The sequence below is a fragment of the Megascapheus bottae genome, chromosome 3, assembly GCF_031878675.1.
Source record: "Megascapheus bottae isolate mThoBot1 chromosome 3, mThoBot2.hap1, whole genome shotgun sequence".
Classification (NCBI taxonomy): domain Eukaryota; kingdom Metazoa; phylum Chordata; class Mammalia; order Rodentia; family Geomyidae; genus Megascapheus; species Megascapheus bottae.
In genome coordinates, this window is record NC_143511.1 from 32,690,814 (window position 1) to 32,709,961 (window position 19,148).

The 19,148-nt window shown below is 50.8% G+C and overlaps 2 protein-coding genes across 2 annotated transcripts in view; both read left to right on the forward strand.

Moving 5' to 3' along the window:
• Nucleotides 1-624: 624 nt before the first annotated feature.
• Nucleotides 625-19,148, forward strand: part of Radil (Rap associating with DIL domain) — a 46,375-nt gene continuing 27,851 nt past the window's right edge. The window contains 2 exon segments of the mRNA XM_090329828.1: nucleotides 625-724; nucleotides 4,837-5,435. Coding sequence (XP_090185954.1) covers nucleotides 4,901-5,435 — 535 coding nt within the window. The 5' untranslated portion in view covers nucleotides 625-724; nucleotides 4,837-4,900.
• Papolb (poly(A) polymerase beta) lies at nucleotides 15,270-17,731 on the forward strand. Its single transcript, XM_090329827.1, has one exon. The coding sequence runs from the start codon at nucleotides 15,459-15,461 to the stop codon at nucleotides 17,385-17,387; it is 1,929 nt and encodes a 642-aa protein (XP_090185953.1). The 5' UTR covers nucleotides 15,270-15,458; the 3' UTR covers nucleotides 17,388-17,731.

Sequence of the window (19,148 nt, forward strand, 5' to 3'; positions counted from 1 at the left end):
CACCACATGCGTAAGTGGCAGAGCGCTAGCCTTGAGCAAAAAGTGTCCAAGGAAGCCGCGCGGTGGCTCATGCCTGGAATCCTAGCTACTCAAGAGGTTGAGATCTGGGGATCGCGGTTCAAAGCCAGCCTGGGCATAAAAGTCCTTGAGACTCCAATTACCCTCCAGAAGACCAGAAGTGGCCCTGTGGCTCAAGGGGTAGGGCGGTAGCCTGGCGCTGAAGAGCTCAGGGACAGCGCGCAGCGCAGACCCCGCCCCTTCGACAGAGGCTCCGCCCCTTAGGCCTTCTGAAACCCGCTCCTCTTGTAATCCCCCCCGGAGCTCCGCCCCCTCGACCTGGTCTCCGTCCATTGGCACCCGGCTGGGGGCGCCAGCGCACAACCCATCTTTCCTCGCCGGCTAGCCCCGACCCTGCACGGGAGGCTCCGCCCCTAGGGACTTGTGTCTGCCTATCGAAAGCCGGATGCCAACTGTCAGCCCGCCTCTTCTTGTGCCCCGCCCACTCAAGTCCCACCCGTAAACCACGCCCTCTCAAGTCCCACCCATAAACCACGCCCCCTCACAGGCTCCTCCCCCCAAAGCCCCGCCTTGCCCGTTGCGCGGCCGGCAGGAGGCGCCGCGGCACGCGAGAGTCGCGGGCACCGGCTCCGGTTAACGGCGGCCGTGGGAGCCTCGCGGGACGCGGCGGCGGCGGCGGCGGCGGCGGCAGCGGGCTGTGCTGGAGGTGAGTGCGGGGCGCGTGAGGAGGGACGGCGAAGGCGAGGGTCGTCCGGGACTTGGACTGTCGGGTCCTGGGGGCGCAGAAGCCCGAAGCTGAAGGAGCGGCGGGGCGCGCGCTTGGGGTGGCCGAGGCGCACGGGGGCATCTTTCCCGCGGCGAAGTGGGGCGCGGGGAAGGGCGGGGGGGGGGGGGGAGGGAGGGAAAGCCGGCTTGCGCGGTTACCATGGCAACCGGCGAGCGCTGCCGCGGGGGCGTGGGGGGCGGCAACCCCTAGGCGGGCTGGCGCGTGTGGCCTGGCCCTCCCGCTTCCCCCGGGACTCGGAGGCCCCCAGGGGTCTGGCTCCCCCCACCCCCAGGGTACTGGCTGATTTCCGGCCCTCGCCCCCTCCCTTCCCCCAGTGTCTGGAAGGGGCGCTGCGTGGGGTCCCGCACTCTCCCGCCCACGCCCATCTCCCAACACGCACGGTTCCCACGCCCGTGTGCCCGGGATGGGCCTTGTTTCCCAGCTATTTCTGTACCTTTTCCAGCCACCCCCCCCCCATTAAGTATCGCGTCTGAGGAGACAGATGCCGAGCTGGAGCGCCTGTCCCCCCCTCCCCCTCCCCCGTGGAGGGAACGAGCCTCGGTCCCCGGGGACCCAGGGGTGGGGCCTGGCGGGCTGCAGACCTGCCTACCCGGCTCCTGTCGCCTGTCAAGTGTTTGGTTAATCTGAATTGCCAAAAAGAATTTGATTACTAGTGTCTCCGCACCTAATGCATTCCAGAGAGGAGGCGGTTTCTAATCCCACTGGGGAGAAGGCAATGCCTTCCTAAGAGAGCAACTCCGGGAAAGTGAGACCTAATGGAATTAGGTTCGCAAGGCAAGCCTCTCTCCGGCTGGAGCTGTAAAGCTAGGGCTCGTGGAGGTTGGGGGACAAGGCTCTGTGCACAGTTTGCTCTTCCTCTTCCCTCCTGCTGGAATGATAATGGGTTCCACATTGTCCTGTTGGAACAGAAAGACGTCCCTCCACCCATGTCAGCCGGCACTGACCTCACTGTCCTGCTGCTGTGACTTAAGCTTGTTTTTCCATCAGAAATGAGACTCATTCGTTGAGAGCATACACCCTGGCTCTCAGGGCCCTGAGCTGTCCCCAAGTGTTTGTGTGACCGAGGTGAGAATTGGGCAGTGAAGGCAAAGGCAGGTCACACTTCCAGAAAAGAAAAAGAAAAACAGATCTGGTTACCCAGGGCAAGCTCCACTCTGTAGGATTTGTTCCTGAACTCTGCACTTCATTAGGAGAAGGGAGGTGGCATGTGTGCACATGGCCCCAGAGGGATGATAGTCTGAGGAAAAGAGCTTTCTGAACCTACCCCTTCCCCCCCTCCCCCCAAGAAAAATGGGTAAGACTCAGGGTTAGCAGGGACTGGTTGGGGTTAAGGATGTATTGCAGAGCAATGAGTCACCCTCTCCCTGCTGACATGGCCTTTCTACTTTTTTTTTTTTGCCAGTCCTGGGCTTGAGCTCAGGGTCTGAGCACTGTCCTTGGACTTTCTCAAGGTTAGAGCTCTACCACTTGAGCCTCAGCATCACTTCCAGCTTTTTTCTATGTATGTGGTACCGAGGAATCCAACCTGAGTCTTTGTGCATGCTAGGCAAGCACTCTACCACTAGGCCAAACTCCCAGCCCAGTCTTTCTACTTTTTAAGATTTTCCCAACTCTTCCGTAGATTCTGCCCCAAGAAGTTGCTGCAAAAAAAGAGGGGTGTGCTTGAAGCTTCAGCTGGGGGAGGGGTTGCTCAGGGGATCTAGCAGTGGACATATTTGTAATTTTCTGTTTTTCTTTCTTTCGTTTTCATGTGTCAGTCCTGGGATTTGAACTCAGGCTCGGGGTGCTATCCTTAAACATTTTTGCTCAAGGCTAGTGTTCTGCCCCTTGAGCCACAGCTTTATTTCAGTTTTTCCATGGTTAATTGGAGATAAGGGTCTCACAGATTTTCCTGCCCAGGCTGGCTTTGAACTTCAAACCTCAGATCTCAGCCTCCTGAGTAGCTAGGAGCCGTTTTTTTTTTTTTTTTTTAAGCAAAGGTGGGAAGTGACAGTTTCCCAACTGCATCCACCCTTGAATGCAAGATGCTAGTCACGTCCCACTTAGCCTTTAACACTTGGGTTTATGTGAGGACTTTTCACCTATCTACCTCTGGGAACTTAGATATCATCTCCAGTGGCCAAAGCTTCTGTTGGCCAAGCCAGTTTCCCACTTTGGTCTCAATTGGGAGACCCTTCAGCAGGGAGATTCACTGTGCTCCAGGGAGGTGAAAGTTTGTGGAGAGCCTAGTGGTTTGAGGGTGTACATTGGCCGGAGACATTGGAACAGGCAGGTGGGGAGGTTTCTTGGTTAGGACTGTGGCTGAGTTTGAGAGGCTACAGGCTGCTTGAATGCTTTGATTCCAAACATTTTTTTTGTTTGTTTGTTTTCAAGTACTGGGGATTGAACCCAGGACTTTGCATTTGTACAGTCAAGTGCTGAAGCAATAGAGTCAGTCAGACCCTATCCCTTTTGTTTATATTTTGCTTTTGATTTAAGTGTCGCTTTAACTTTGCTTGGGCAGGCTTGGAACTCATAATCATCCCTTCTCCACCTCCCAAGCATCCAGAATTGCCTGGCTCTGGATTTCTCTCGTAACTTCAAACATTTTTACTGTTAATACACATGTCACCCCCCAAGAGTGGCTGGAGCCTGGTGTGTTGTTACAGCAGCTGCTTGTGTTGGTTTTTGGAGGTCTTTGGCGGGGTCCCCTAAATGCTCTGTCTTGAGTACCCACTTTCCAAGGCTGGGGACCTCAGTGAAGCTGGCTGGCCCACAGGCACAGTGACAAGTGCCATTCATTGGGTCCTAAGCCAATCTTTCCTGAGCTCTCTAGAAATGACATCTCTCCTGGCTCGCTGGTCTGTGTGGGGACATGAGCACAAAGTGGGGTGTGATCAGAAGTGGGGTGCGGTCACCAGGAGATGTGCACTCAGCTTTTCAGAGTTTTGTCTCCTAGCAAAGCCTGCAGAGTCTTTCCCTCTGCCATCCTGTCTGGCTTAGATTGTGATGAAGACCGATTATGCCCCCTGTAAGCTCATGGGGCACCCAGGGCATTAGGATTAAGTCTGTAACACAGGACACTGAGGCTTCCCAGTGCTCCCTGCATCCTGGGGCTGGCGCTGCTGGCCCTGGTGGGTGGAATACACACATTCCAGGCATGCCTCCCCCCTTCTGGAAGAGCCCTTTGTGTCTGCTAAGCCACATGCATCTTAGGGAAGCATCCTCCCTACAGGACCTGTTTTTTCTGCCTGATTGTGGGAGTCTGCTTGCTTGTCACTCTTGCTGTGCCAGCAGATCTGCCCATCTCCCTGACTCCTCTATGTGTGTGTGACAGGTTTGGTTTCCACCCTGTAGTGTAGGAGAAATCGAGTCCACAGAGAGGCCAGGCTTTGCCCTCCAACGTTCAGCATGTTTCTCTGCTGTGATTTTGCTGGATGGTGGGCCTTGGACATAGCCATTCTTGCTGAGATTGCTTGCAAGCCCTTCCATGTTCAGCCAGCAGTGCCCAGTGCTTCCCGGAATCTGGAGTCCTAGGTGGAGTGGCATACCTTCAGCGACCACAGCCTGCTTCCTAGTAGTGGTTTTCTCATAGGCGTGCCTCAGCCCATCAACCCTATTTCACTTGGACCCATAGGCTGCAGTCCTGTCTTCTGCTTAGTTTTGTTGGAGTCTGTCCTTGAGTATGTATGTCTGTCTACTGGGTGGAGTCAGGGACTTGTGCTTGCTAGGCAAATGCTCTACTATTAGAGCAACATTCCTAACCCCTTATTTCAGGTTATTTCTTAGATGGGATCCTATATTTTTCCCTGGGGTGAACCGGGACCTTATTTACGGTCTTCTGTGTAGCTAGGATCACAGGTGTATCACCATGCCTGATTGAGATGGGTTCTGTTTTTGAGAACTTTTTGCTGGGGCTGGCCTCAAACTTCAATCCTCCTGATCTCTGCCTCCTAAGTAGCTGGGGTTAGAGTTGTCACCATTGCCCCCAGCCTCATTCACCCTGATGCTTGTGGCATTTGGTGCCGACAGGTCTCTCTTTGTTCTCCTAGGCCTTGGCCCTTTCACAGCGTTTGGCTGAAGCCTTTGGATGTCATCCATGAAGACCTGCCCACCATGTTTTATGGGACTCACTTCATCATGTCTCCTCCTGCCAAGAGCAAGCTGAAGAGGCAGGGCCAGCTGCTGTCCAGCATGCTGTCCCGGACACTGAGCTATAAGTACCGGGACCTGGATGCCACCTTCTGCAGCTTGGGTGCCAGTGATGACCCAGCTGAGCTCTCCACCCAGCTCTCAGCACCCGGGGTCTTGAAGGTGTTTGGGGACAGTGTGTGCTCAGGCACTCATTATAAGAGCGTTCTCGCTACTGGCACCTCCAGTGCCCAGGAGCTGGTTAAGGAGGCCCTGGAGCGCTACTCACTGGACCCCGAGCATGCCAGCCAATATGTGCTGTGTGACGTGGTGGGCCAGACTGGGGACTCCGGGCAGAGGTGGCAAGCCCAGTGCTTCCGGGTATTTGGGGACAACGAGAAGCCTCTCCTGATCCAGGAGTTATGGAAACCCCGAGAAGGCTTGTCTCGGAGGTTTGAGCTAAGAAAGAGATCCGACGTGGAAGCACTCACAGCCAAGGACGTGGACACCACCACAGCAGGTGAGGAAGGCTGGGGGCTCCGGCTAGGAGCAGAGGTAGGTGTGGCACAAGAACACAGGTGATGGGTGGGGTTGCTCTGGGGCCAGTGGAGCTGCTGTGAGCCTTTGGACAGTTCCTCTGAGACCCAGGGCTTTAACCTCCAGGTCTGGGATAGCGTGCCCAGTGGGTGCACTACAGTGGCTCCCAATGGCCTTTCCTGACATGTTGGGGCAGCCAGACTTCGCCTTCCAGCCGGGTAGCCCTGTGACTCTGTCGCAGAGTCTCATCCAGATGTGCTATGGGCCTTGGAGTGATCAGACAAATAACAGTGAGGGAATCCATCACAAACACAGATGACATCACCAGGTGGCCTGTGGTGAGCAGCTGCACCCAAGTGCAATGGGCCTGTGGTACCTGAAGTGACCAGAGGCTGCTCTTGGGGTGAGGGTTGAGCTACAGGTAGCTGGGCTGAGAACTGGCCACTCTGCAGCCTTGGCCTTAAGGGCCTGACAGCAGCTGGTGACAGCTTTGTGTCTGTTGATTTTCAGTTGGTAGGAAGAAGTTGGCTATTGGCTGGGCCTGATGGTTCGCACCTGTAATCCCAGCTACTCGGGAGGTAGAGGCAGGGTGATTGTGAGATAAAGACCAGTACTGGCCAACTTGTTAAGACTCTGTCTCAAAAAACAATTAAAATAGGAACGTAGCTCAAGTGGTAAAGCATTGCCTGGCATGGGCAGACGCTGTTCCGCCATCAAACTTGGTTATTTTGTTTATTCCATTAGTTTTTTTCAGTCATGGGGCTTTCACTCTGGGATCTGGGCATTGTCCGTGATCTCTTCAGCTCAAAGCTAATGCTCTACCACTCACTGAGCCACAGTGCCACTTCCGGATTTTTGGTGGCTAATTAGAGAGAAAAAGTCTCATGGACTTTTTTTTTTTTTTGCCAGTCCTGGGCTTGGGCTCAGGGCCTGAGCACTGTCCTTGGACTTTCTCTAGGCTAGAGCTCTACCACTTGAGCCACAGCACCACTACTGACTTTTTTCTATGTATGTGGTACTGAGGAATTGAACTCAGGTCTTTGTGCATGCTAGGCAAGCACTCTACCACTAGGCCAAACTCCCAACCCCATCTCTCGGACTTTTGTGCTCAGACAGGTTTTGAACCATGATCTTCAGATCTCAGCCTCCTAAGTAGCTAGGATTACCAGCGCCCAGATACTTGGTTATTTTAATATAGATGTGCCATAAAATTATTAGTTTTTATTTTTTATTTATTTATTTATTTATTTATTGCCAGTCCTGGGCTTGAGCTCAGGGCCTGAGCACTGTCCTTGGACTTTCTCAAGGCTAGAGCTCTACCACTTGTGCCTCAGTACCACTTCTGGCTTTTTCCATATATTTGGTACCAAGGAATCGAACCAGCGTCTTCGTGCATGCTAGGCAAGTACTTTAACCACTAGGCCAAACTCCCGGCCCAAATTATTAGTTTTTAGTAGTAGTTCTGCAATGGGGCTTGAACTCAGGGCCTCTACTTCCTAAGTAGGTGCTATACCACTGAAGCCTAACCTCCAGTTCCTTTTTGCATTATTTGCAAGATAAAAGTCTACTTTATGCCTAGGACTGTCTGAGTTGTGGTCTTCCTACTCGTGCTTCCACACATCGCTGGGGATGACAGGCATGTGCCATCATGCCCAGAAATTGTTTGAGGTGGAGTTTCTCCATCTTTCATGCCTGAGCTGGCCTTGAATCACACTCCTCCCGTCTCTGCCTCCCAAGTAGGAAGAAGAACAGACTTGAACCACCTTCCTAACATGCCAAAATAATCTTAGTTTTTTGTGTAATGTTTGGTGTTTTCTTCACTTGGTGTTACACACAATTGTTTTATATGAAAAAGAGGATTTGGCGTCTTGTCACCCGAGTCAAAACAATGCTAACAGCCTGCGGATACTCAGTACTTGGCTTCTTGGCATTTCATGGTGGAAAGAGCCCCATCCTTTTGGCGCCCCATGTGACCCTTAGAGTGCTGTGACAGTTCAGTTCCTCCAGCCCGGCCTCCTGTATCAGCCCACTAGGTCATGGTGTCCTTGTTCAGGATAGCCACAGTGGCAGCGTGGGCCCTTGGGCTGGACCAGGAGCCTGTGTCACTCAGCCCTGGGGGTCCTGCAGTGCTGTTTCTATGGGGAAATCGTGACACCTTTTGTTCTCAGTTTCTCTATCTGGGGAATGGGTGTAATTCCACAGAGTAGCAGGGGGATGGTGAGCTGCCTGTTCTGCGGTCCTGGCCACGGGCTCAGCAAGTAGCAATTGCAGTGTCCACTTTTTTCTTTGGTGGCACTGGGCTTGAACTAGGGTTTTTGTTTTGCTCTGTTATGTGTGCTGCCATGTTTTGCTTTTAGTTTCTTTTTCAGCTAGCATCTTGTGCTAATTTTGCCGGACCAGCCTCAAGTCTTGATCCTCTCACTTCCACCTCCTGAGTAGTTGAGACTACAATGTGTGTGCTACTATACCTGGCCATGTATTGTCAGCATTATTGTAACAGACAGTGGGTGAGCAGGGGCATGGCCTGTTAATGGGGAGAGACTATTGTTTTTGTTTTTAATGATTGCCCAGGCTATCTTCGTACCAGGATCCTCAATTCTCAGCCTCTTGAGTAGCTAGAATTACAGGAGTCAGCCGCTGGTGATCGGCTTGGCATTGACTAGAATTGCTGGCGCAGACTGACCATGAAAAGCCTCATCAGACAAACCAGTTTCTGTCTGTACTGGGACTGATTATGGGAGCTTGGCTTGGGCCTGGCCCTGCTTGTAAGGATCCAGATGACACCTCATTCTGAACACCCTCAGTGAGGTCAGGGAGACCTGCAAAGGAAAAGGCAGCCGTGAACAATGATCTGCACAGCCCTGAAAGACCCTTAATAATGTGTGTGGCAGCATGTCAGGCCTGAGCTCAGTGGCTAGCAGAGAGCTGGGTGGACAGGGTTTTTCCCCCGTACCCAGCCCTGCCCATCCCAAGGTCAATGTGCTGTGTCACCTGCACCAGGTAGAGCCTTGGATAGCTTGCTGTGCCCACATGAGGTGGTGGCTGCAGGTTGGTATAGGGCAGTGGGGGTCAAGTTCAAGGGGCTGGGGAGGCTGTTGGTTCTCACCTGGCATGGCTAGAGCAAGTTCCATGGCTCACGGCCTCTTTGACTTGGTGGCTTTCAAACCTTTCCAATAAAGAGACTATTGAGCTGTCAGCGCAGCTGACCCACTTGTCAGGATGGAACGGGTCATGTTACCTGCCTAGGGAGGCCTGGCACCAGGGATGACCTTCCTGGCTGCCACTCTTCTCCAGGTATGGCCTGGGCACCCCTACATCTACAAGCTGTGCCTGTGGCTTCGCCAGCAGTGAGGGCTGCAGGGACTGAGCTATGCTGGCTGTCATAGCACATCCATGCTGCACACTTATGGGCTTGGTAGAGGGTTGGGCTAGAGAAGATGTGGAGGGGAGATGTGGAGGCAGCCAGGGCACTGCCACTGCCTGAGACGCTGGCCCCAGAGGAATCTGATGGTGAGGCAGCACTGGCTATGGAGCCCAGACCTCTGAGTTGAGAACTTCTTTTGTCTTCTTTGATGATATATGGGTGAATTGACCTAGAATGTCTCCACACACAACCCACAGAATCTACATGCAGCTAGCTGTCCTTAGCAAAGGACCTGAGGCAGCCTTATGTAGCTTGCAGGACCAAAAGGGACCTTGGCTGTTCTTATCGATGTCACGATAGCTTGTGCCTCAAGACTTGTGGCTGAACACCAGTGGCTCTTCTGTCTTGCCTTAGGAACAGCTGAAGGCAGAGACTCCCAAGTGGCTGTGAGGAGGTGACAGGAAGCAAGGAGTTATTCATTGTAGTGGCTTGGTGACTGGAGAAAGATAGTAGCTCATGAGACTTCTCTCTGCTTTGCTACACCCCCACTCTACATGCCCTGGCAGGGGCGCCTGGCTTTTCTGAGCCTCCTGGGGTGTCAGTGGGGCTCTGAGGTGCCTGCCTGTCCTCACAGGATGCCCTGTACACTCTGTGTTGCTCTGGTGCAGGGAAAGGAATGTCACAGGTCCCAGTGAAACCTGGTTGCTCCTTATCTTAGTTCTGGTTGAGTTGGAGAAGTTGCTTCCTGTTATCTGTCATCACTTGGGAGTGATCTGGTCCCCATGGGGTGACTCCTGTCAGGTCAGGGTGCACCTTTCCATCTTGGGGAACTATCCTCGTTTGGGGTGGGTTTGTCTGCCTGCTTTCCTTGCAGGCAGTTTAAGTCTCTTGTCTGTCACAGAGATCTTATCAGCTTGTCCTTTCCCTTCCTGGATTAGGAGTCCTGCTTTGTGGCTGGAGCAGTCTCTGAGCTTCAGGGGCTGGAAGTAGTTAAAGCCTCACAGAGACTCCCAGCACACAGCAGGTCCAGCTCCTGCCAAGTCACTAGGGTCCCCAGGGTGGAGGAGGTTGCTAGGGGCTTCTGAGGGCTTAAAAATAAGAGTGCCTGGGCTGGGAATTAGCCCAGTGGTAGAGTGCTTGCCTGGCATGCATGAAGACCCGGGTTCCATTCCTTGGTACCACATACATAGAAAAAAACCAGAAATGGTGCTGTGGTTCAAGTGGTAAAGCTCTAGTCCTGAGAAAAGCCTAAGGACAGTGCCCAGGCCCTGAGTTCAAGACCCAGGACTGGCAAAAAAGAAAGAGAGAGAGAGAGAGAGAGAGAGAGAGAGAGAGAGAGAGAGAGAGAGAGAGAGAGAGAGAGAGAGAGAGAGAGAGAAGATAAATAAGTGCCTCCCATTCCCATGAATTCTCTGGGTCACTGGGGCACACCCACAGGGCCTGAGAGCATATCAGTGCCTTATTTTCACCAGTCTCATCTTTCCATCCTGCCTTGTTCCTGGATTTCCAGCCTATGAAAATACAGTCTCTGTTCTGAGGTGCACTGGGTCCTCTCCTTCTCTCTAGTTTTCAGGGGTGGGGACTTCAGGCCTGTGCGACTTGGAGAGGCCTGGGTCCTGTCACCAAGATAAAGATGACAATCACTTACATGGATTGTGGGGAAGGTGACAGCCAGGCCATGTGGGTTTTGTCACAGCTTGGGAAGGCAAGGGAGAAGGAATGTTTGTACAGGCAGCAGTACATAGCTTCTGGAGGCCTTTCTGTCCGCTTTGTCCCCTTCCTTCCTGCTGGAGTGCATGGAGAGCAATTTTTCCCCCAGCCTGTGATGCCTTGTTGTGGGAGGTGACCTGTGTATTGCAGGGTACAGACCAGCATCCGCTGTCCAGCTCCTTTTCCAGCACAGCCATATACGTCTCTGGACGTGTCCCCTCGGAAGGCAGGTCTACCTTCGAATGGGAGCCACTAGACTCAGTTTAGCTGAGTCTGTTTGTCCTCCACACCCCTGAATCACCATTGGGTGCCCACTGTAGCCATCAGGCCTGTTCTGATGGTGTTGTATCTTCCTGCCTGGGAGTGAGACCTCCTCCTTTGCTTTGGGATGTCTTTCTCACAAAAAAGCAAGCATGAGACTAGATGTGGTGGTGCATGCCTGTAATCCAGCTACCCAGGAAGCAAAGGCAGGAAGATCTTATTTGAAGACAGCCCAGGCAAAAATATGAGACAGCTTATAAAGCCACGAAAATTGAAATTTTGTAGTTTTAGAGTTAGAAACAAACAAGCTGAGACCAGAGCACAGAATAGAGACAACACCATAAATACTGGCACAAAGGTTTTGAAAATAGCATGGGAACAGTGTACTTGAGCTATATGGAGGGAAAAAGAGATCTTTACCCCCAATGCACTAAAAACCTAGATGTCAAATGGAAAATTATATAGTCAAAAGAAGGATTTCATAAATTTCCCTTACAGGCAAGTACCAGTAGCTCATACCTATAATCCTAACTACCCAGGAGACTTGAGATCTGGAGGATCATGGTTAGAGGCCAGCCAGGCAAAACAGTTCTCAAGACCCCATCTTGAAAAAACAAGGGTAGAGGTATGCCTGACATAGTAGAGGGCCAGCCTTGCAATTGCTAGGCCCTGAGTGCAAACTCTAGTACCACACAGTTTTGAATATATCAAAACTGAAGATTTCTGTTCAGACCAAGATGCTAACTCTATAGAGGAAATGGAAAGGCCTGTGATCTACTAGAAAAGAAAATACTTATATAATACTAAAGAACTGAAAGAGTAGGAGAGAAACCAATCTAGGCTGTTAAGCGTTTTGGATTTTTTCATAGTGGTCCTGGGAAATGGTTTTGGACATTAGATCAAGTGTACTGAGAGGCCAGTAAAACAAAATGTTTTGAAGTCAATGGTAGGTTGATTGTAGAAGCCCAACTCTCATTGACTAATGAGAACTAATGCAGGTGTGGACTGCAGTTCGTTACATGGTGGAGCAAAATAGGTGGATTCCATATCTGTTCTGAAAGTAGAATGGACAATATTTGGAAACAGAAAAGAGACGTGTCAAGAATCACCTCGAGGACTCTGGATGTGGTGGGAGACACCACTTCCTAAAATGAAGATGACTCGGGAGAGAAGCAGAAATAGAGGAAGAGCAAGAGTTCACTTTGAACTGTGTGAAGTTTGAGACATCCAGTGCAAGTGGCACATATGGTAGCCAGATGATATGGGTGGATCGGTTGTCATAGGAGGTCTCATTATAAAACTTAACAGTAAAGCCAGTACGGTGGCTCACACCTGTAATCCTAGCTATTCAGGAAGCTAAGATCTGAGGATCAAGGTTCAAAGCCAGTCCAGGCACAAAAGGACCTGAGACCATTATTTCCAATTAACCTCTAAAAAATGGGACTTGGTTGAAGGATAGAGTGGTAGCCATGAGCTGAAGAGCTCAGGGACATTGTCCAGGCCCAGGGTAAGGTGGTAGCCTTCAGATGAAGAGCTCAAGGATAGCGCCCAGGCAGAGTTCAAGTCCCATTACCCTCCCCTCCCCTGCTATATATATCTATATCTATATCTATCTTAATAGTAAGTATATGATATGATATTTAAGGCTGTGGAAATGAACAACTTATCAATTAATTGATTGATTTTTGTTAGTTGTGGGGTTTGATCTCTGGGCCTGGGTGCTGTCCCTGAGTTCTTCAGCTCAAGGCCCTACTCCTTGAGCCTCAGCATCGCTTCTGGGGTTTTCTGTTATTTAATTGGAGATTAGAGTCTCACGGTTGTTAGTGCCTGAGCTGGCTTTAGTGCCTTAGCTGGCCTTGAACCTCCATCCTCAGATCTCAGCCTCCTGAGTAGCTAGGATTACAGGCGTGAGCCACTGCACCCAGCTTCTCTTTTTTAAAATTCTTTTTTGTTTGTTTTGCCAGTTCTGGGGCTTGAACTCAGGGCCTGAGCACTGTCCTTGGGCTTTCCTCAAAGCTAGAGCTCTAGCACTTGAGCCACAACACTACTCCGAGTTTTCATGCATGTCAGGCAAGCACTCTAGGCCAAACTCCCTCAGCCCACCCCCTCTCTTTTAATAGCTCCTTTCTCTCACCTTTCTTCCTTATTTAGGTAGTGACTGTATATACAGTGTGGACTGGTGAGGGCTTAGTACAGGAACTGAAGGAACTTGAACATATAGAGGCCAGGTAATGAGGCTTCTAAAAGGTAGAAAGTGGCCTGAGATACAAAGACAACATGAAAAGCAAGGTGTCCTAGAGGCCAGGAAGAGGCTTCTACAGGCCAAAAGATGCAGCATTTTGGAGTCATTGGATTGGTCCCCAAAGACTTTTTTGGCCAGGTGGCATTGGTTCATTCCTGTAATCCTACCTACTCAGGAAGCTAAGATCTGGAGGATCATGGGCTCAAGCAAGTTTGGGTAGAAAAACCCAAGACTCCCATTCCAAAATAACCAGCAGAAACCAAGTCCAGAAGTGTGGTATTAGCTGAGAGTATCAGCTAGATAAAGCAAGCCTGGCAAGCATGAGGCCCCAAAGGACTTTATGTGAGCAGCAGCTTTTCTGTAATGTTAAACTTACAAGGTAAATGGAGCTGGGTAAAAAAATTACTTCAATTTCTACTGATGTTTTAATGCTGTGAAATCTTTGTGTTGGGCAAACATCATGAGTCATCTTTTAAGTGCATGGGTGAATATCCAAGGCAATTTATAGGGATGGAAAAAATAGTCCTGTAAACTCACACACTCTTTGCTGTTTTTGAAACTTTAATAGCCCTGGAGACCTCTGGCACTTCCCCCCACTGGGACTTGAATTCAGGGCCTGAGTGCTGTCCCTGAGCTTTTTTGGCTCAAGGATAGTGTTCTACTAGTTGAGCTACAGCTCTTACTAGCTGAGCTATAGCTCTACTTCCCCCTTTTTGGTGGCTCATCAGAGATAGTCTCATGGACTTTCCTGCCCAGGCTGGCTTTGGGCCAGTATCCTCAGATTTCAGTCTCCAGAGTAGCTGGGATTACAGGCATAAGCCACCAGTGTCCAGCTAGCATCTGTTCCTTTTGATGGCTAAAAAACTTAAGTTTACCAGCTGCCAAGAAAAGACAAAAAAAACTAGCCTGGGACCAGTGGCTCATGCCTATAATCCTAGCTACTCAGGAGGCTGAGATCTGAGGATCTCAGGCACAAAAGTCTGCAAGACTCTTATCTCCAATTAACCACCAGAAAAGCAGAAGTCGTTGTTGTGGCTCAAGTGGTAGAGCAGTAGTCTTGAGCTGAAGAGCTTAGGAACAGAGGCTAGGCCCAGAGTTCAAGCCTCAAGACAGAGAAAGAAAGGAGAAAGAAAGGAAGGAAGGGAAGAAAAGAGAAGAAAAAGAAAAACTTTACAAGGTAGAGAGTTAAAGTTGGGACCTCTGTGCTCCAACTTTGAGCTGCAATGGTGGAAGCATGGCACGGTGATTGTGGAGATGGGGTCTACTGCATGGTGAAAGGAGACATGTTCTTTGCCTTGATCTAGGCTGGGGTGGGGAAACGTAAAGACTTGAGAACTTGCCTTGTCCCATGTGCATCTCGAATTCAGAATTGCACCCATTAGAATATAGGTCATTTCTGCATAAGAAATTCAGCTACAGCGCTCGCACTGTGATAGTGTAGTTGGGCTTTTTGCAAGATCAAAGCGCCCACCTCACCGGAAATGAGCTGGCAAGCCAAAACCTCAGGACAAGCGGTAGCATCGCCCTGTCAGGAAAGAAGCAAGCCATGGAGGTGGACTGTCCACAGCGTGAGGCACCGGCCTCGTGTCTGTCACTACTAAACACTTACGTTTAATAGACCTAAAGAAACGGGCGAAGAGAACATGGAGGAACCAGAGATCACGCAAAAGCTGTACGGAGGTGGAGGTGCTGCCTGTAGTAACTGCAGTGCGCGTTTGCTGGACATGGAGTGCAGGCTCCTGAGCTGCAGGGAGGCGAGCGGGAGGCCCGTGGGCGCGGAGGTCAGGGGAACACGATGGAAGGTTCTCTTTGTCTAGGGAAGATAGAACATATCAGGGGCGGCGTGGGAACCCGAGGTCACGGGACGACCGCGGGATCCTGGGACCCAGCTCCCCGGGCGCCGAGCAGCGCGGACCGCCGACGACCCAGCGGCCCGGCGCGGCGGGCACACGGGCCCGGGGCGGCCCTAGCCGCGGCTCCCCCGGCACCCCCGGGAGTCGGCGCGCGCGCCCGGCGGCTTTTCACAGTAGGTGCCGCGCCGGCGTCGGGAGGGGCGCTCGCTGGGCGGGGGCGCGGCGAGCCGGGGACCGCGGGCCGGCGCCGGGGTCGCGCTCTTCTCGCGCCTCGCAGCGTGCGTGCGTACCCCCCTCCGGCCCCGCCGGGCCGAGATCTCCGGCTCTCGCGAGACCGGCGGCGGCGGCCGGTGCGCACTCACGCGCGTGCGCGGCCCGTTCAGGAAGGCGGCCGCGGAGGGCCTGGCGCCATGTTGGCTCCGAGGGGAAGGAGGGGAAGCGCTTGAGGCGGCGGGCGCGCAGCGCGGCCGGCGGGGCGGCAGGAGCCCGCCCCTCCCGCCTACGGATCATGAGCCGGGCGGCGACCGCCGAGGTCGCGGTGGCGGGGCAGCAGCCCCCGCGGCGCGGGCGCTAGAGATGATGCCGTTTCCGACGGCCGCCCCGGGAGCGCCTCCGCCGGCCGCGCCGCCGCAGAAGCACTGGGGCATCTCCTCCCCGATCAGCCTGGCCGCCCCCAAGGACACGGACCGCGAGCTCACCCTGAGGCTGGTGGAGACCCTGAAGCCCTTCGGGGTGTTCGAAGAGGAAGAGGAACTGCAGCGCAGGATTCTAATTTTGGAAAAATTAAATAATCTGGTGAAGGCCTGGATCCGGGAGATCAGCGAGAGCCGCAGCCTCCCGCAGGCCGTGGTGGACAGCGTCGGGGGAAAGATCTTCACCTTCGGCTCCTGCAGGCTGGGCGTCCACACGAAGGGGGCCGACATCGACGCGCTCTGCGTCGCCCCCAGACACGTGGACAGAAGCGACTTCTTCACCTCTTTCTACGAGAAACTGAAGCTGCAGGAAGAAGTGAAAGACTTGAGGGCGGTTGAGGAGGCGTTTGTGCCAGTTATCAAGCTGTGCTTTGACGGGATAGAAATCGATATTTTGTTTGCAAGATTAGCACTACAAACCATTCCAGAGGATTTGGACCTAAGAGATGACAGTTTGCTTAAAAACTTAGATATCAGATGCATACGAAGCCTTAACGGTTGCCGGGTAACTGATGAAATTTTACATCTAGTACCGAACATTGACAACTTCCGGCTAACCCTGAGAGCCATCAAATTGTGGGCCAAATGCCACAATATTTATTCCAACATACTAGGTTTCCTCGGAGGGGTTTCCTGGGCCATGCTAGTGGCCAGAACTTGTCAGCTTTATCCAAATGCAGTAGCATCCACGCTTGTACGTAAATTTTTCTTGGTGTTTTCCGAATGGGAATGGCCAAATCCAGTGTTACTCAAGGAGCCTGAAGAACGGAATCTTAATTTGCCTGTGTGGGATCCGAGAGTGAATCCCAGCGACCGGTACCATCTGATGCCCATAATCACACCGGCGTACCCACAGCAGAATTCCACGTATAACGTGTCCGTTTCAACCAGGATGGTTATGATTGAGGAATTTAAACAGGGGCTTGCTATCACACATGAAATTTTGCTGAACAAGGCAGACTGGTCGAAGCTTTTTGAAGCTCCAAGCTTCTTTCAAAAGTACAAGCATTACATTGTACTTCTGGCAAGTGCGCCAACAGAAAAACAGCATCTGGAGTGGGTGGGCTTGGTGGAATCAAAGATTCGAATCCTGGTTGGGAACTTGGAAAAGAATGAGTTTATCACACTGGCACATGTGAATCCCCAGTCATTTCCAGCACCCAAAGAAAATGCTGACAAGGAAGAATTTCGCACAATGTGGGTGATTGGGCTAGTGTTAAAAAAGCCAGAAGACTCTGACATTCTTAATATCGATCTCACTTATGATATTCAGTCTTTCACAGACACAGTGTATAGGCAAGCGATGAATAGTAAGATGTTTGAGGTGGATATGAAAATTGCCGCCATGCATTTAAGAAGGAAGGAACTTCATCAGCTACTTCCTAATCATGTTCTTCAGGAAAAGAAAGCACATTTAACAGAAGGCGTGAGATTGACAACTGTACATGACAGCAGCCTCCACATGTCTGTAGACAGTGAAAACATAACTGTACCTTTACCCACTAGCACTGTGAAGGCTGGTCCCTTGACCAGCAGCTCTCAGGGCAGAAACAGCCCTGCCCTAGCTGTCATGGCAGCATCTTTGAGTACCATACAGGCTCCCGAGGTTTCTTTGCAACACATGAGTCCCAGTGAAAGCTCAGGTGTTGCACTGAGTGAAAGCATTCCTCAACCCCCCTCGCAGCCTACCATTTCTGCACCACCAAAGCCCACAGTGACCAGAGTGGTTTCTTCAACACACATGGTAAACCATCCACCAATACCTTCAGGAAACACAGCTACAAACATATCTAATCCTATAGTAGGAGTCTAGAGGACATTCTCACGTAAAGAAAAAGGGACCAAGAAAACCAGAACAGTGGAACAACCAGTTAAGTTCAGCTCACCAAGTGTTCCAACAGCATCCCCTCTGTTGGCATCTCAGGAAATACCCTGCACAGATATATCCAGTACCCCTGCTCTCCCTGCAGATCCTACTCCTGTTATCAAGAAATCAATAAAGCAGATTGGACGAATAAAAACCACCACAAGGGCCCATAGACAGTATCTACCAGCTCAGTCCATTGTCTTCAAGTGCTAAAGGAGGAGGAGGAGGGTAACCAGACTAGATAGGACTCAAAATAGCTTTATGCTTATTTGGTAACTTCCTTTACTGGCCTTATCAGAAGTCCAGATTAGTTGGGGAAATTTGAAGTACTATTATTAACACTTCAGATTATAAACGTGTCAGCAAGTTATATTAGCTCTGTCAAAGGACTACTTATAAAAAAGAAAAATCCCTCCAGCTATATTTGTACCCTGACTACATCAGGACTGGATTTATGTTTGATGCATTGTTGGGAAAAATTTGCAATACAAACTAGTATCAGAATTCCTTATATTAATGATGCACTTTATGGTTTTTTTTTTAAGTTAGGAACTAGAACTAATTTTGGATTTTTTTTCAACTTGGTGAATTTTAATTTAATTTAATTTTTTTTTTCTCCTGAGTAGGTTTCTTCACTCTTAATCTTAAGCAGATGCCATTGTGTGGCAGCATAATATACTCACAAAGCACAAAGGTACTCACAGCTCAATCCTTGTGAATTAGCAGCAGCCCTTCCAGACGAAATGTTCACTGCTTGGGTAGAGATTTGACATGGGAACAGTAGTTACTAAGTCTTTGGTTCTGATGGGACGTGATCAAGAAGTGATGGTGCTATCTATAGAATGTTTCAGAGAGTGTATAATCAGCGATCAGACGTTTTCTTTGAGCTAACAAAACTCTATAGTCTCTCGTCCTCAATCATTTGTTGTAAAACAAAACATTTTTGCCTCCACCTTCTTTTTCTCTGCTGCACAATATTATACGTTGTTTGTTTAAAACCCCGACCAGTCATGTGTTTTCCAAGTCGTATTGTGAACCCAGCAGGCTTGTGTCCTTAGGGCCCCTAGCAGAAGCTCATTGCTGATTTAGATGTCATCTGATCTCTCGAGTTCCAGAAGTTTTTGTTCACCATATTACCCTGCTGTGTAAGAAAGCTCATGCCCAATCACACACATGCAAACAACAGAGGCCCCGCCCCGCTTTGCCAGAATTTTAAACCAATTCTTATTTCTTCATGACTTACCCAAATTCACTATCAGTAGACTTGAGAGGGAAAATTTCCAAAAAGAACTTGGTATCTAGTCAGCTTTTTACTGTTTTTGTTTTATCTTGCCAAAGATTAGGAATGCTTTTAAGAAAAGAAAAAGGAAAAGATCTTTCAATGGAGTAGCAGCCCATCTATGTCTCAGAACCACAGGGACAGCAGGTGCAGGTGACTGACCACTTGTCCTCAACGTGGACCCAGCGTTGGTCCCATGTGGTCTGGTTCTGTCTCCCCTCCTAACCGCCTTCCTTTCTGCCACACATATATTTTTCTTCGAGCTAACACTGCAACTATTTAAACTCTTTCTTTGCCCTTCCAGATTAACTTTTCAAAGTTGTCCTCTTCTTATCAGGCTATGCAGTACTTGAGACTTTGCGATGTCTAGTGGACCACATTTCTCTTGCTCACATCTTTGCCCTGCTCAGCCACCTTGCCCTCCCTAC

Coding starts and splice junctions, on each gene's coding strand:
- Papolb (XM_090329827.1), top strand. CDS start 15,459: ATGATGCCGTTTCCGACGGCCGCCCCGGGAGCGCCTCCGCCGGCCGCG.